Here is a 14,818-nt window from a genome sequence, read left to right as displayed (position 1 = left end):
ATGTATCCTCACTCAGCTGTGCTTCGCAAATAATACAACAATGGATCTATTATCAGTGGGATCATATAGCCTACCTAAAATGTTGAATTATAAATGTAATTAATGTCCCAAACAACAATCAATTAACTTAACTAGGCAAGTCAGTTAAGAACAAATTTGTATTTACAATGACGGCCTACCCAGGCCAAACCCTAAACACGCTGGGCCAATTGAGCACCGCCCTATGGAACTCGGAAACATGGCTGATTGTGATACAGCCTGGATTTGAACCAGGGTGTCTGTAGTGACGCCTCTAGCCTTGACATATAGTGTCTTAGACCACTGCGCCACCAATTTATTGGCAGAACGCTTCAAGCAAAGACAATATACAATAATAATGTATTGGGCCTATAGCTTACTGCAAAAAACGTCATTGCTACAGTACTGTTTTTAATTGGTTAATGTTGCATAGGCTTACATTTTTAAGTCATTTTAAAAACAAATCTGAGCGGTAGAGGTCGGCTGGAATTTTGACTCAAAGTGATCTGGACTCAGACGAGGTCGGTGACCACAGTTTTAGATTTTTCCCTGTTAACACTATCAACGTTTCCCTTTACTGTGGCAATTGTGATCGAATCAATGCAATATTATCCACTTTTAATGCAACATACCTGAAATGAAGTGAATTAAGCAAGAGATTTTGTTGTAGGCAGAATGTATCGGAGTAGAATTCTATTGCATTGACATGCACTACTAAGCCCATACTTTACATAGACCGGTGAGGCATAAACAATCAGAGCTGCAGTAGGCCTATATGCAAATAGATCATTGCCATATATGGATCAATACCATTTACTTTGAACTGGACTGTGTTTACAGCATGAGCAGTTGTGAGTAGATGCACTTGTTTTGAGATCAAAGTGGCAGCTTCCAGGTGTGCACATTTTGTTCATATCCTTTGCTAGTTAGTGAGTTATCAGCCCAGTTATAGATCATTTGCAGTCAGCAATAGGGGAGGGATTGCTTCCTACAAGAATAAAACTTGTTCATTTCTAAACATCTCTAAAAAGCAAGTCAGGTAAAGAGGTATTTTTTTTTGTCTTAAAGGGGCAGTGTTGTATTTTGAGACAGCCTTGACTTAGCTAAGTAGCCAATAGAAAGAGAGTAGCATTATTCTCTGTAATTATGGTATGCAATAATAATGCATTTTATTTTGTAAAGTGGTTTCTTGCATCAAACAACACAACATTTTCAGTCACCTCCTTGTCTGAAGGACAAGTGGATAAACCGGTTAATGTCAAGCCCTGAATGTAGGCCTACATTGAACACCACACATTGGCTGCTACTGTAGGCTGAATGATAGAATTTCCATGTAAAAATGTTGTGGGATGCATTTTCTCATTTTAAAAAAAATGGTAGGCCACTCTGGTACTGTAGTGCTACATTAGTATGACATTTCCACAATAGCCTACATGGCCACTGTTAACTGTAACTTAAAACAGGTACAGCCTCAGTGTTCACAGTAAACACATGCTGAAAGTTGCTCAGAATTTTCACAATGTTCAAGTTTGCTCTCAGCAGACCTGAAATTTGCTCAGTGCCAAAAATAATTAGAGGGAACATTGGTCTCAATTCAGTCATGTCTCATTCTGTCTTCAAATTGCAGAAATTGAGGGAAGGAGGAACATCATTTGGGAGGTTGACAGCAAACAGTGATGTCATGTCATGATGTATGTACTAAGTACTGTGTGGGGAAAATGTTAAAAAATAAAATACAATTAAATCTCGCAGCTCCCACCCCCTGTCACACATGCACGCACGCACGCACGCACACACGCACACACACACACACACACACACGCACGCACGCACGCACGCACGCACGCACGCACGCACGCACGCACGCACGCACGCACACACACACACACACACACACACACACACACACACACACACACACACACACACACACACACACACACACACACACACACCATCCCAGTGGTCTTTTACGGTGCATCGTAACTCCTTTGATGTTAATCTCTTTTATTTCCAGACTTTGCTTGACTTTATCCCCCCCTGATGCCTGCTCTGCTCACTGATGTTTTCCATTGAGATGCACAGTAAAAAGCACACATAACATAGCCCAAAGCAGTATGGGCTTTTGATAGTGCAGTAGGAAACGTGTTGCCTGTCTGTCTGTCCTCTTTGATTGCAGTCGCCCTTGAGGCCTGTGTGTGTGTGTGTTTGTGCGCGTGCACATGCATGTGTGCGTGTGAGTCCGTGCGCCAGGGGATATAGGAAGGGACAACAGAGGCCATATGGGAGGTTGAAATGGAGCAGCATGCATGAATATTTAATAAATAATATTAATCTAACACTGAGACAGTGGTGATTTACTCCCATAGTCTAATGCTGGCTAACACATTGAGACCAAGAGTTTGAGATTAGCAGGACATATCCTAATCTTTATCGAAGTTTAATTCTAATTTTAGAAGTCACATAAAAGCTATATCTGCATCAGGATTTTGCTCTGATCATTGTAACAATTTCAGGCACTGGGTTGACTGAAACATTATAGAGAGAGATAGGGGTTAGCCTGCTGCTGAATGGCTGGTTATTACAATTGTTCTTTTGTCACATAAAATAGACATTGTTTTGGCTTTAAAAATGACACCATATTCCTGATTTAGTGCACTACTTTTGACCATAGCCCTATGGGCCCTGCCCACAGAACAGGGTGCCATTTGGGTCAAAACACATTCCAAAAGTATTCCAAAAGAGACCAATGCTGTGATGCTGTTGACTCTGTTGACTCTATCACTGATTGTCTGACTGGCTGGCTGTCTGATTGGCTGACTGGTTGTCTGACTGGCTGGCTGGCTGGTTGTCTGACTGGCTGGTTGTCTGACTGGCTGGCTGTCTGACTGGTTGGCTGGCTGGTTGTCTGACTGGCTGGCTGGTTGTCTGACTGGCTGGCTGACTGGTTGTCTGACTGGCTGGCTGGCTGGTTGTCTGACTGGCTGGCTGACTGGCTGGCTGGTTGTCTGACTGGCTGGCTGGCTGGCTGGTTGTCTGACTGGCTGGCTGACTGGCTGGCTGGTTGTCTGGCTGGTTGTCTGACTGGCTGGCTGTCTGACTGGCTGGCTGGTTGTCTGTGCCATTAGGCTAGCATTCCAGACAGAGACAATAATGTAGCACTGGCCTGGCTAAGGACGTTTACATCAAGGCTGCAACTTCAATTTGACATCAATTTCAGTGTCAAAGCAATACTCTGTGAACAACCCTTTGGTTTTTAATACTTCATATAACATAATTGTTACCTTATTAAATATTGATTGGTACAGGACAGTTGCTGTCGATCTACAGTTCATCAGAGACTAGGCACTTTGGTCTCAATGAGTGATCTTTGACATGGCTGAATTCAGAGTGAGTGGCATAAGGGGTCCCTCTTCCCTGAGTGTTTTGTTCTCTCTGTCACACACACATTTCCACACACTGCCCCCCTCCCCTTGTGGGACTTTTTGGGGGGCGAGGAACGTGTGAGATTTGACACTCAGTGGAGCAGCCATCAGCAGGCATGATTCCCAGTAGTATCAGTATTACCAGTATTTATTTATTTAACTAGGCAAGTCAGTTAAGAACTCATTCTTATTTACAATGACGGCGTACCCGGGCCACACCCGGACGACGCTGGGCCAGTTGTGCACCGCCCTATGGGACTCCCGATCATGGCCGGTTGTGATACAGCCTGGATTCAAACCAGGGACCGCTGTGCCACTCGGGAACCAGTAACACCAGTAGCACCAGTATTACCAGTAGCACCGGTAGCACCAGTAGTACCAGTATTACCAGTAGCAATGGTAGCACAAGTATTACCAGTAGTACCAGTAGTACCAGCTTCGTCCGGGTTTGGCCGGGGTAGGCCGTCATTGTAAATAGGAATTTGTTCTTAACTGACTTGCCTAGTTAAATAAAGGTTACATATGTTCACTCTTTCAATTCAGCCACCACAGAAAGAGGAGGGGGGAGAGGGGCTTTGACAGGAGACGTGAGAGACACCCACCCATGTGTGAGAATGGAACTCTCCTTGCCAGAATGGGCTAATGGGGCTCCTCCTTCTCTAGGGGATGGGATCTCCTTTGATCATCCCTCATTTGTAAAAACCGTACTTCCCCCATCTCCTCTCTTGGCATCTCCAATCATTGGACTGGTAGTGAAGTAGAGTTTTCTTACCAATGGAAATGTTATATACTGTATAGTTCAAATGTAGTAGACTAGATGGTTAGTGGACCATTCCAAGAGCATTCAACATCTGAGCGGAGAGCATTGACCCAGATCTGGACGGTGCTGCAGTTCAAGCTGCTGTCAATATGAATTATTCTCAAGCTAATCGGGGCTTTGCTTCGTTATTTTCACATTGATTAATCAAGTTCAATCAATGTGATCTGCCTGGCTATGTGAGATGAGCAGAAAGGGAGACTGTCTGCCTCTCATGGTAGTGCTCCTGCTCTCTGTGTATGTAGTAAGTGTTGCTTACAGTAAGTGTTGCTTACAGTAAGTGTTGCTTACAGTAAGTGTTGCTTACAGTAAGTGTGTGCGTCTACAGTAAGTGTTGCTTACAGTATGTGTGTGCGTCTACACTAAGTGTGTGCGTCTACAGTAAGTGTGTGCGTCTACAGTAAGTGTGTGAGTCTACAGTAAGTGTGTGCGTCTACAGTAAGTGTGTGCGTCTACAGTAAGTGTGTGCGTCTACAGTAAGTGTGTGCGTCTACAGTATGTGTGTGCGTCTACAGTAAGTGTGTGCGTCTACAGTAAGTGTGTGCGTCTACAGTAAGTGTGTGCGTCTACAGTATGTGTGTGTGTCTACAGTAAGTGTGTGAGTCTACAGTAAGTGTGTGCGTCTACAGTAAGTGTGTTCGTCTACAGTAAGTGTGCGCGTCTACAGTAAGTGTGTGCGTCTTCAGTCAGTGTGTGCATCTACAGTAAGTGTGTGCGACTACAGTAAGTGTGTGCGTCTACAGTAAGTGTGTGCGTCTACTGTATGTGAGTGCGTCTAACTGTGTGTTAGTGGTTGTTTGATCCGTTTGAACCTGTAATGTCCTGCTGTTGTGTTCCTGTGGTGCAAAATATAAATATACCCACAGTCCTCTCTGTTGGCTGGTGCTGACTCCCTGCCAGACAGTAGCTCTCATCTCTGACAAGCCAGCTCATATGGCGTAATTATTTTTAGGACTCTGAGATCATACACTGTCTTTATAGCTAATGTTTCTGTGTTGGATCTCTTAGTGTGTGTGTGTGTGTGTGTGTGTGTGTGTGTGTGTGTGTGTGTGTGTGTGTGTGTGTGTGTGTGTGTGTGTGTGTGTGTGTGTGTGTGTGTGTGTGTGTGTGTGTGTGTGTGTGTGTGTGTGTGTGTGTGTGTGTGTGTGTGTGTGTGTGTGTGTGTGTGTGTGTGCATCTGCATCCCTTTATACAGTATGTGTGTCAGATCACTGTGTGTTGCCTAGTCTCAGATCAGTGTCAAGGACTGTCCTCTGCTCTTCACCCGCAGACCTTCTCCTCTCATCCCACAGACCTCCTCTCCCCCGCAGACCTTCTCCTCTCATCCCACAGACCTCCTCTCCCCCGCAGACCTTCTCCTCTCATCTCACAGACCTCCTCTCCCCCACAGACCTTCTCCTCTCATCCCTCAGACCTCCTCTCCCCCACAGACCTTCTCCTCTCATCCCACAGACCTCCTCTCCCCCACAGACCTTGTCCTCTCTTCTCCCCCTACATCCAATCACATTTTATTGGTCGCATACACATATTTAGCAGATGTTATTGCGGGTGTAGAGAAATACTTGTGTTCCTAGCTCCAACAGTGAAGTAGTATCTAACAATTCACCCCCACAGACCGTCTCCTCTCCTCTCCCCCTACAGACCCTCTGTCTGCTGTTGAAAACTATCTTGTCTGTCATTGGCTGAACCTGTTAGTGTAGTCTACGGCAAGGAGCCAGGGTCAGAGGTTATAAAACCATGGGTGCATGGCATCACCCCTTGGGCAGGGATTTACCCTAACAAGGAATGTGTCAACACAACATTTAAATTGTTATTAATGGCTTCCCTGAATAACCTAACCTCTCAACCAATCAGGACAGTGTAAGACAATGATCTGAAACTAAGATTTTTATTTATTTAACCTTCATTTATCAGCATCCCCCTCTCCCGTCCCCCATCCCCTCCTATCTCTAGGTGTTGCAGCACAAGCCACGGTGCAGCCATACACACACAGTCTCCTCCTATCTGTTTGTCTGTCAGGCCCTGTATCTCAGTCAGGATTGTGCGTGTAAAAGCTGATGTTGCTGCCCATGCAAGAGGTGAGCTTTGACTGATCTGTACCGGAGATACAGGGATGGGAGGGAGGAGGGGGCAGGGAGAGGTCAGCAGCTCACTACTCTCACAGGGGATTAGGAGAGATTGTTATCACTCTGAGGGGGTGGGCCAGATGCGAGGGTAATGGGAAGGGAGGAGGGAGGGTCGGGGGACACAGCCCTGTTAGGGGCATGAAGGGTAGAGACGGGGGAGGGCGTGGGCAGATGGATGAGTGCGTGCCCCCAGGCCTTTTCTGAATTTGAAGCCACTCTTTTAACCACATAAAACCTGTATTCTACATCTAGGTTTTTTTCTCCTCTCCCTTTCCCATGCGGCTACATTCTCCTCACTCCGTTAATGAAATACAGTGCCTTGCAAAAGTATTCGGCCCCCTTGAACTTTGCGACCTTTTGCCACATTTCCGGCTTAAAACATAAAGATATAAAACTGTATTTTTTTGTGAAGAATCAACAACAAGTGGGACACAATCATGAAGTGGAACGACATTTATTGGATATTTCAAACTTTTTTAACAAATCAAAAACTGAAAAATTGGGCGTGCAAAATTATTCAGCCCCCTTAAGTTAATACTTTGTAGCGCCACCTTTTGCTGCGATTACAGCTGTAAGTCACTTGGGGTATGTCTCTATCAGTTTTGCACATCGAGAGACTGAAATTTTTTCCCATTCCTCCTTGCAAAACAGTTCGAGCTCAGTGAGGTTGGATGGAGAGCATTTGTGAACAGCAGTTTTCAGTTCTTTCCACAGATTCTCGATTGGATTCAGGTCTGGACTTTGACTTGGCCATTCTAACACCTGGATATGTTTATTTTTTAACCATTCCATTGTAGATTTTGCTTTATGTTTTGGATCATTGTCTTGTTGGAAGACAAATCTCCGTCCCAGTCTCAGGTCTTTTGCAGACTCCATCAGGTTTTCTTCCAGAATGGTCCTGTATTTGGCTCCATCCATCTTCCCATCAATTTTAACCAGCTTCCCTGTCCCTGCTGAAGAAAAGCAGGCCCAAACCATGATGCTGCCACCACCATGTTTGACAGTGGGGATGGTGTGTTCAGGGTGATGAGCTGTGTTGCTTTTACGCCAAACATAACGTTTTGCATTGTTGCCAAAAATTTCAATTTTGGTTTCATCTGACCAGAGCACCTTATTCCACATGTTTGGTGTGTCTCCCAGGTGGCTTGTGGCAAACTTTAAACGACACTTTTTATGGATATCTTTAAGAAATGGCTTTCTTCTTGCCACTCTTCCATAAAGGCCAGATTTGTGAAATATACGACTGATTGTTGTCCTATGGACAGAGTCTCCCACCTCAGCTGTAGATCTCTGCAGTTCATCCAGAGTGATCATGGGCCTCTTGGCTGCATCTCTGATCAGTCTTCTCCTTGTATGAGCTGAAAGTTTAGAGGGACGGCCAGGTCTTGGTAGATTTGCAGTGGTCTGATACTCCTTCCATTTCAATATTATCGCTTGCACAGTGCTCATTGGGATGTTTAAAGCTTGGGAAATATTTTTGTATCCAAATCCGGCTTTAAACTTCTTCACAACAGTATCTCGGACCTGCCTGGTGTGTTCCTTGTTCTTCATGATGCTCTCTGCGCTTTTAACGGACCTCTGAGACTATCACAGTGCAGGTGCATTTATACGGAGACTTGATTACACACAGGTGGATTGTATTTATCATCATTAGTCATTTAGGTCAACATTGGAGAGAGTTTGCTGCACTGAAAGTAAAGGGGCTGAATAATTTTGCACGCCCAATTTTTCAGTTTTTGATTTGTTAAAAAAGTTTGAAATATCCAATAAATGTCGTTCCACTTCATGATTGTGTCCCACTTGTTGTTGATTCTTCACAAAAAAATACAGTTTTATATCTTTATGTTTTAAGCCTGAAATGTGGCAAAAGGTCGCAAAGTTCAAGGGGGCCGAATACTTTCGCAAGGCATTGTATGAATCCATCCATCAACGTTGGTTGGTAATGTGTTTGGCTGGGCTACAATCAGAAAGACTGATCAGTATTTGCTTCCTGGGGGTACAGTTAGCACAGTTTGAACCGGTGAACTCATAGCCCTGAATTCACCAGCCCCAGGCTTTACAGACAGACAAGCACAGCCTTGCATATTGAGCTTTTTATTTTACCTTTATCTAACTAGGCAAGTCAGTTAAGAACAAATTCTTATTTACAATGACGGTCTATGAACAGTGGGTTAACTGCCTGTTCAAGGGCAGAACGACAGATTTGTACCTTGTCAGCTCGGGGGTTTGAACTTGCAACTTTCCGGTTACTAGTCCAACACTCTAACTACTAGGCTACCCTGCCGCCCCAACTCTCAAGCATATAAATGAAAAACCTTTTCTTATCAGGCTGCACACAAAAAAAGGCCCCTATCCACTACCCAGCTAGCACATAATGTTCTGGAACAATATATCTTAGAACTTGGTGAGAGCTTGGTTGTCCTATGCTTATTTTGTATACAACCATCCCACAATGTTCTGGGAATGGTGCTTGATACCCAGCTAGCACAGAAAGTTCTGAGAACCATGTGATTCTTAGGTGGTAATTTCAGTACTTCAGCATAACATTTTCTACATGTTTTCTCATGGTTCTATTTAAAGTAATGTTCTCAGAACGTACAGAGAACGTTAAAAAACAACATACTTCTGTGGGAATTTCAGTACTGCTACATAACGTTTTCTGAACGTTTCTTCATGGTTCTATTTAAAGTCATGTTCTCAGCACATTAAGAAAACTTTCTAAAAAAAACAAGGAAACATTAGTAACATTCGAAGAACATTCTAAGAATGCTATATAAAAACATTAATTCCGTTCTCAGCGTCAACAAAACTCTCTCTAGCCTCTATCTTGTTAAGTCTGTTCAGGTGTGTTGGCCACACACACTAAATGCTTGTTTCCTTTGAAAGGGGGTCTGTTTGAATAGATTAAAATTAACAGCTTTGTATCAGTTAAAAAAACATGTCATGTTAGCTCCATCCTGGTGGCACAGTGAACTAATTCCATGGACAGGGAAAATATCATAGGTTCAATTCTCATTGATGCTGTGCCACAATAAAAATGTTTGATGAATAAAATGAAAAATGAATAATAAAACCTCTCAGGAAAACTTTCAGGGAACCATAGTAAAACATTCTCAAAACCTCCCTGCAACTTACATTTTGTGTTGTTGTTGATTTTAACAGTCAGGAATCGTATAGCTTTGTGCCCAGAACCAATGGGAAACCAAAAACATAAGCACCCACATGTTCCAAGGAACTGAATGTCCTAGCTGGGTAGTGCCAGTAGGCTGTGAGCCTAGGCCAATGGTGCTTTATTCTGTAGATTTCTGAAGATTTTTCTCTGCTCTTAGCCAGGCTCAGTGGGATACAAGCAGGGATTGTGGTAGTGGTACAGTAGCTTTGTCTCCCTGTCACACTCATCTGTCCACACGAGAGAAAAAAACCTTTGAGTTAATCCTATTTTTACAGGGCTTCTCAAGTGGAAACTAGCTAATGAGGTTAGGCAGTTCGGCTCATTGAGAATTGAAACCATGCCTAATTGTGTTCTTAAATATGCTCATAATCCTTTAATTTGACAGAGCAAAGGTTTCTAGTGAACAGTGAGGTGAGTGTGAGGAAGACTGAACATTGAACAAGGTCTTAAAGTAACAGTGGAGTATTATAGGGCAGCCAGGGACAGTGCGCAGGTATCAACTCAAATCAATTATATTTACAGTTGACGACTGGTGGGATATATAGGCCTACTGAAAGTACCAGGCAGATCTCTCACTTAAAATATTGACACATCGTATGAAATATGTGTATTCATAGATGTCTTCTGTCTAGAGAGCCCTGCTCTGCTCCTGCCTTACATGAAGGGTTGCTATGCCCACATGGCAACAGAGCTTGTTTTGCCAATAACCATGTCATGTCAGCATTAGCAAGGCAACCCCATGTTTCTGGAACACACTGTAAAACGGCCAGGAATTTTGGTTAGCCACCAGCAGCATAGAAGGACACACAAATTACTGTTTGTTTTGACCAGACTGACCTGTGAGAGAATTGTGTCTTTTACTGTCGTTGGTGAGTAGAACACGTTTCCAGAGGAGCGGTGATCTTTCATTGGCCTGGGCTTGTACAGGAAGAGGTACACATATTGTGTAAGACCATGCAGTTAATGGTTGAAGGCTGATTCTGGCAGTCTGAGATTTACAGCCTTGTCTGTCTGTCTGTCTGTCCGTCCGTCCGTCCGTCCGTCCGTCCGTCCGTCCGTCCGTCCGTCTGTGTGAGTGTGTGAGTGTGTGAGTGTGTGAGTGTGTGAGTGTGTGAGTGAGTGAGTGAGTGAGTGAGTGAGTGAGTCCAGGGCGGTGATCAAACAGTACAGGCAAATCACAAGAGAGGTAGACATTCTGGTGGAACAATAGGGCCCAATGAGTCTGGGTGTGTGTCCTCCTTTATCAATGTCTGTCTCTCTCACGCACACACACTCACACTAGGGCAGGGTGTCCAACTCATTCCATGGAGGGCCTAGTGTCTGCAGGATTTAGTTTTGTCCTTTCAATTAAGCCCTAGACAACCAGCCAGGGGGAGTTCCTTACTAATCAGTGACCTTAATTAATCAATGAAGTACAAGGAAGGAGCGAAAACCCGCAGACACTCTGCCCTCTGTCTGTCTCACTGAGCTTTCTCTGGACCATCACTCTTTCACCAGGACTGGGGAGGTTGAAAAAATTGAAGAGCAGTGTTCAGTAAGACAGTATGTCCCAAGTATTTACAATACAGACCCACTTAGATAGGCAGTTCTTTCCCCTGGGGACAAGGATATTGTAAACTGATCAGAGAGTGGAGGAAATAACAATGATTAAATCTAGTTCAATGTAATTGCAGTTCAGTTCATTTCCATAATGTTTAGTTTAACTCTCTCTCTATTGAACCCAGGCTGTGTTGACAGCCAGGAGCCTGGGACCTTTGTCTTCTTTTACATGTATCTTTGTTGTGTGCAGAAATAAAACACTGGAGAGAAGCATTGGACTGCGGGCAGAAATACATCACTGTAGAGAAGCATTAGACTGTGGGGTATAAATACATCACTGTAGAGAAGCATTGGACTGCGGGCAGAAATACATCACTGTAGAGAAGCATTGGACTGTGGGGTATAAATACATCACTGTAGAGAAGCATTGGACTGTGGGCAGAAATACATCACTGTAGAGAAGCATTGGACTGTGGGCAGAAATACATCACTGTAGAGAAGCATTGGACTGCGGGCAGAAATACATCACTGTAGAGAAGCATTGGACTGTGGGGTATAAATACATCACTGTAGAGAAGCATTGGACTGTGGGCAGAAATACATCACTGTAGAGAAGCATTGGACTGTGGGCAGAAATACATCACTGTAGAGAAGCATTGGACTGTGGGGTATAAATACATCACTGTAGAGAAGCATTGGACTGTGGGCAGAAATACATCACTGTAGAGAAGCATTGGACTGCGGGCAGAAATACATCACTGTAGAGAAGCATTGGACTGTGGGGTATAAATACATCACTGTAGAGAAGCATTGGACTGTGGGCAGAAATACATCATTGTAGAGAAGCATTGGACTGTGGGCAGAAATACATCACTGTAGAGAAGCATTGGACTGTGGGCAGAAATACATCACTGTAGATAAGTCGCTCTGGATAAGAGCGTCTGCTAAATGACTTAAATGTAATGTAAATGTAAGAAGCATTGGACTGCGGGCAGGCCTTTTATTTCTTTAGCTACAGTTTGTTTTGTCCAGAACAGGTTTTTCTGAAGGTTAGTGTGTTTGGGATGTGCATATCCCCTTTGTATGTGTCTTTGTTACTAGTGTAATTCACAGAAAAAGTGATACATCTACGTTTTAAAAATGCCAAGCAGTTCACCTCTGACAAACCAAACTCCAGGGCAGAACTGAACATGAACTTCAACTTTGTTCGGCTCAAGGTTGTTGGCATGTTTTTGAATCACGGGGGAAAACATTAAACATGATCTTATGGTAGCCTCGGGCGCTGGTCCACACCCAAAGTCATTGTTGTCATGCCAGCCTTGGCATAGGGGTACTGAAGCGAAAATGTGTTTATTGTCGCAATGTCAAAGCAGCACGAAAGTGACTGGGCATGTTGTTGTCCTTTGTGCTTCATTGCTCTGAAAATGAAATACTGTCCCCTAGTTGAGTTTAGGCTTTGGGCTGCGTTAGCAGCTTCGTTGATCCTCACATTTTTATTTTACCAGGCAAGTCAGTTAAGAACAAATTCTTATTTACAATGACAGCCTAGGAACAGTGGGTTAACTGCCTTGTTCAGGGTCAGAACAATAGATTTTTACCTTGTCAGCTCAGGGATTTGATCTTGTAAGCTTCCAGTTATTAGTCCAACACTCTAACCACTAGGCTACCTGCCACCACTAGGCTACCTGCCACCACTAGGCTACCTGCCACCACTAGGCTACCTGCCACCACTAGACTACCTGCCACCACTAGGCTACCTGCCACCACTAGGCTACCTGCCACCACTAGACTACCTGCCACCACTAGGCTACCTGCCACCACTAGGCTACCTGCCACCACTAGGCTACCTGCCACCACTAGGCTACCTGCCACGACTAGGCTACCTGCCACCACTAGGCTACCTGCCACCACTAGGCTACCTGCCACCACTAGACTACCTGCCTCCACTAGGCTACCTGCCACGACTAGGCTACCTGCCACCACTAGGCTACCTGCCACCACTAGGCTACCTGCCACCACTAGACTACCTGCCACCACTAGACTACCTGCCACCACTAGACTACCTGCCACCGCTAGGCTACCTGCCACCGCTAGGCTACCTGCCACCACTAGACTACCTGCCACCGCTAGGCTACCTGCCACGGCTAGGCTACCTGCCACCGCTAGGCTACCTGCCACCGCTAGACTACCTGCCACCACTAGGCTACCTTCCACGACTAGGCTACCTGCCACCACTAGACTACCTGCCACCACTAGGCTACCTGCCACCACTAGACTACCTGCCACCATTAGGCTACCTGCCACCACTAGGCTACCTGCCACCACTAGACTACCTGCCACCACTAAGCTACCTGCCACCACTAGGCTACCTGCCACCACTAGGCTACCTGCCACCACTAGGCTACCTGCCACCACTAAGCTACCTGCCACCACTAAGCTACCTGCCACCACTAGGCTACCTGCCACCACTAGGCTACCTGCCACCACTAGACTACCTGCCACCACTAGGCTACCTGCCACCACTAGGCTACCTGCCACCACTAGGTTACCTGCCACCACTAGACTACCTGCTGCCACATGACAGCAAATGTGACATATACAGTGCCTTGCGAAAGTATTCGGCCCCCTTGAACTTTGCGACCTTTTGCCACATTTCCGGCTTCAAACATAAAGATATAAAACTGTATTTTTTTGTGAAGAATCAACAACAAGTGGGACACAATCATGAAGTGGAACGACATTTATTGGATATTTCAAACTTTTTTAACAAATCAAAAACTGAAATGTGGCAAAAGGTCGCAAAGTTCAAGGGGGCCGAATACTTTCGCAAGGCACTGTACCTGTCAAAAGGTGTTGTTTTCAATTTCCCACCAGGTATGACTCATCGAGTCTAGGACAACTACAATAATAGAAATACATTACACATCCACCTCACCAGGGGTCCTCCACTGCAGGAGGACCCCTGGTGACACTTTCTCTCCTCATCTTCCTGCTCCTTCCTGTTTGGTTTACAGAATGAAGAACAAGTTGTGGTACTTTGAGTTTGGCACCACTGAGACCATCTCTGCCACGTGCAAGAAACTCAATGAGTGTATCGAAGTCGAGGTGAGTCAACGCTATACTCTTCGGCTGGAGATTACATTTACATTTGACATTTGACTCATTTAGCAGACACTCTTATCCAGTGGGATTTACAGTTAGTTTATTCATTTTAAGATTATTTGACAAACCCAAAATGCCATCTCTCCTCTCTGTCTCTCTCTATCCCCATCAAAAGGTATTTAAAACATTGGCTGGAGATGAGTTGACACACCAAAATCTCATGATTCCCATTTTGTATCAACACGTCTTATAGACATGAAACTTGAGATGAGAAAGTTTAATCAGTTCATCGCTGTTGCAGAATTATTTGACAGGCTTTTACCTGCAAACTTTTAAAAAATCTCTTGAAAGACATCAAAGATATTAAACCAAAGTATTTAACTCCCATGGGGCAGCTAGCTATTCTTATCTCTCAGCGAATGCTTCATCAAGCCGGCCTGTCAGGTAACTGTCTCTGTACTGCTGAGAGAGGACACGTCGCATGCACACACACATACATACACACACACACATATACACACACACACACACAACAGGAATAGACAAACACACCAATTTAGTCAGTGTTTGATATAAAGTAGCAGTGATAATGTGTGTGTAAAATGCACCATATTCTCTA

At 44.5% G+C, this 14,818-nt stretch overlaps 1 protein-coding gene across 7 annotated transcripts in view; it reads left to right on the top strand.

Annotated features, from left to right (window-relative positions):
• Positions 1 to 14,818, top strand: part of LOC124048018 (diacylglycerol kinase beta-like) — a 169,696-nt gene that overhangs the window by 122,488 nt on the left and 32,390 nt on the right. For 6 of the 7 annotated variants that reach the window (XM_046368379.1, XM_046368389.1, XM_046368371.1 and 3 more), the window contains one exon: positions 14,112 to 14,202. The exons of the other annotated variant lie outside the window; for it this stretch is intronic. In XM_046368379.1, the coding sequence (XP_046224335.1) occupies positions 14,112 to 14,202 (91 nt within the window). The remainder of the gene's footprint in view (positions 1 to 14,111; positions 14,203 to 14,818) is intronic. 7 annotated transcript variants of the gene reach the window in all.

Source organism: Oncorhynchus gorbuscha, linkage group LG01, assembly GCF_021184085.1.
Source record: "Oncorhynchus gorbuscha isolate QuinsamMale2020 ecotype Even-year linkage group LG01, OgorEven_v1.0, whole genome shotgun sequence".
Taxonomy (NCBI): Eukaryota; Metazoa; Chordata; class Actinopteri; order Salmoniformes; family Salmonidae; genus Oncorhynchus; species Oncorhynchus gorbuscha.
The sequence above is the reverse complement of the archived record's forward strand: the minus strand, read 5'-3'. Positions and strand labels throughout refer to the sequence as shown.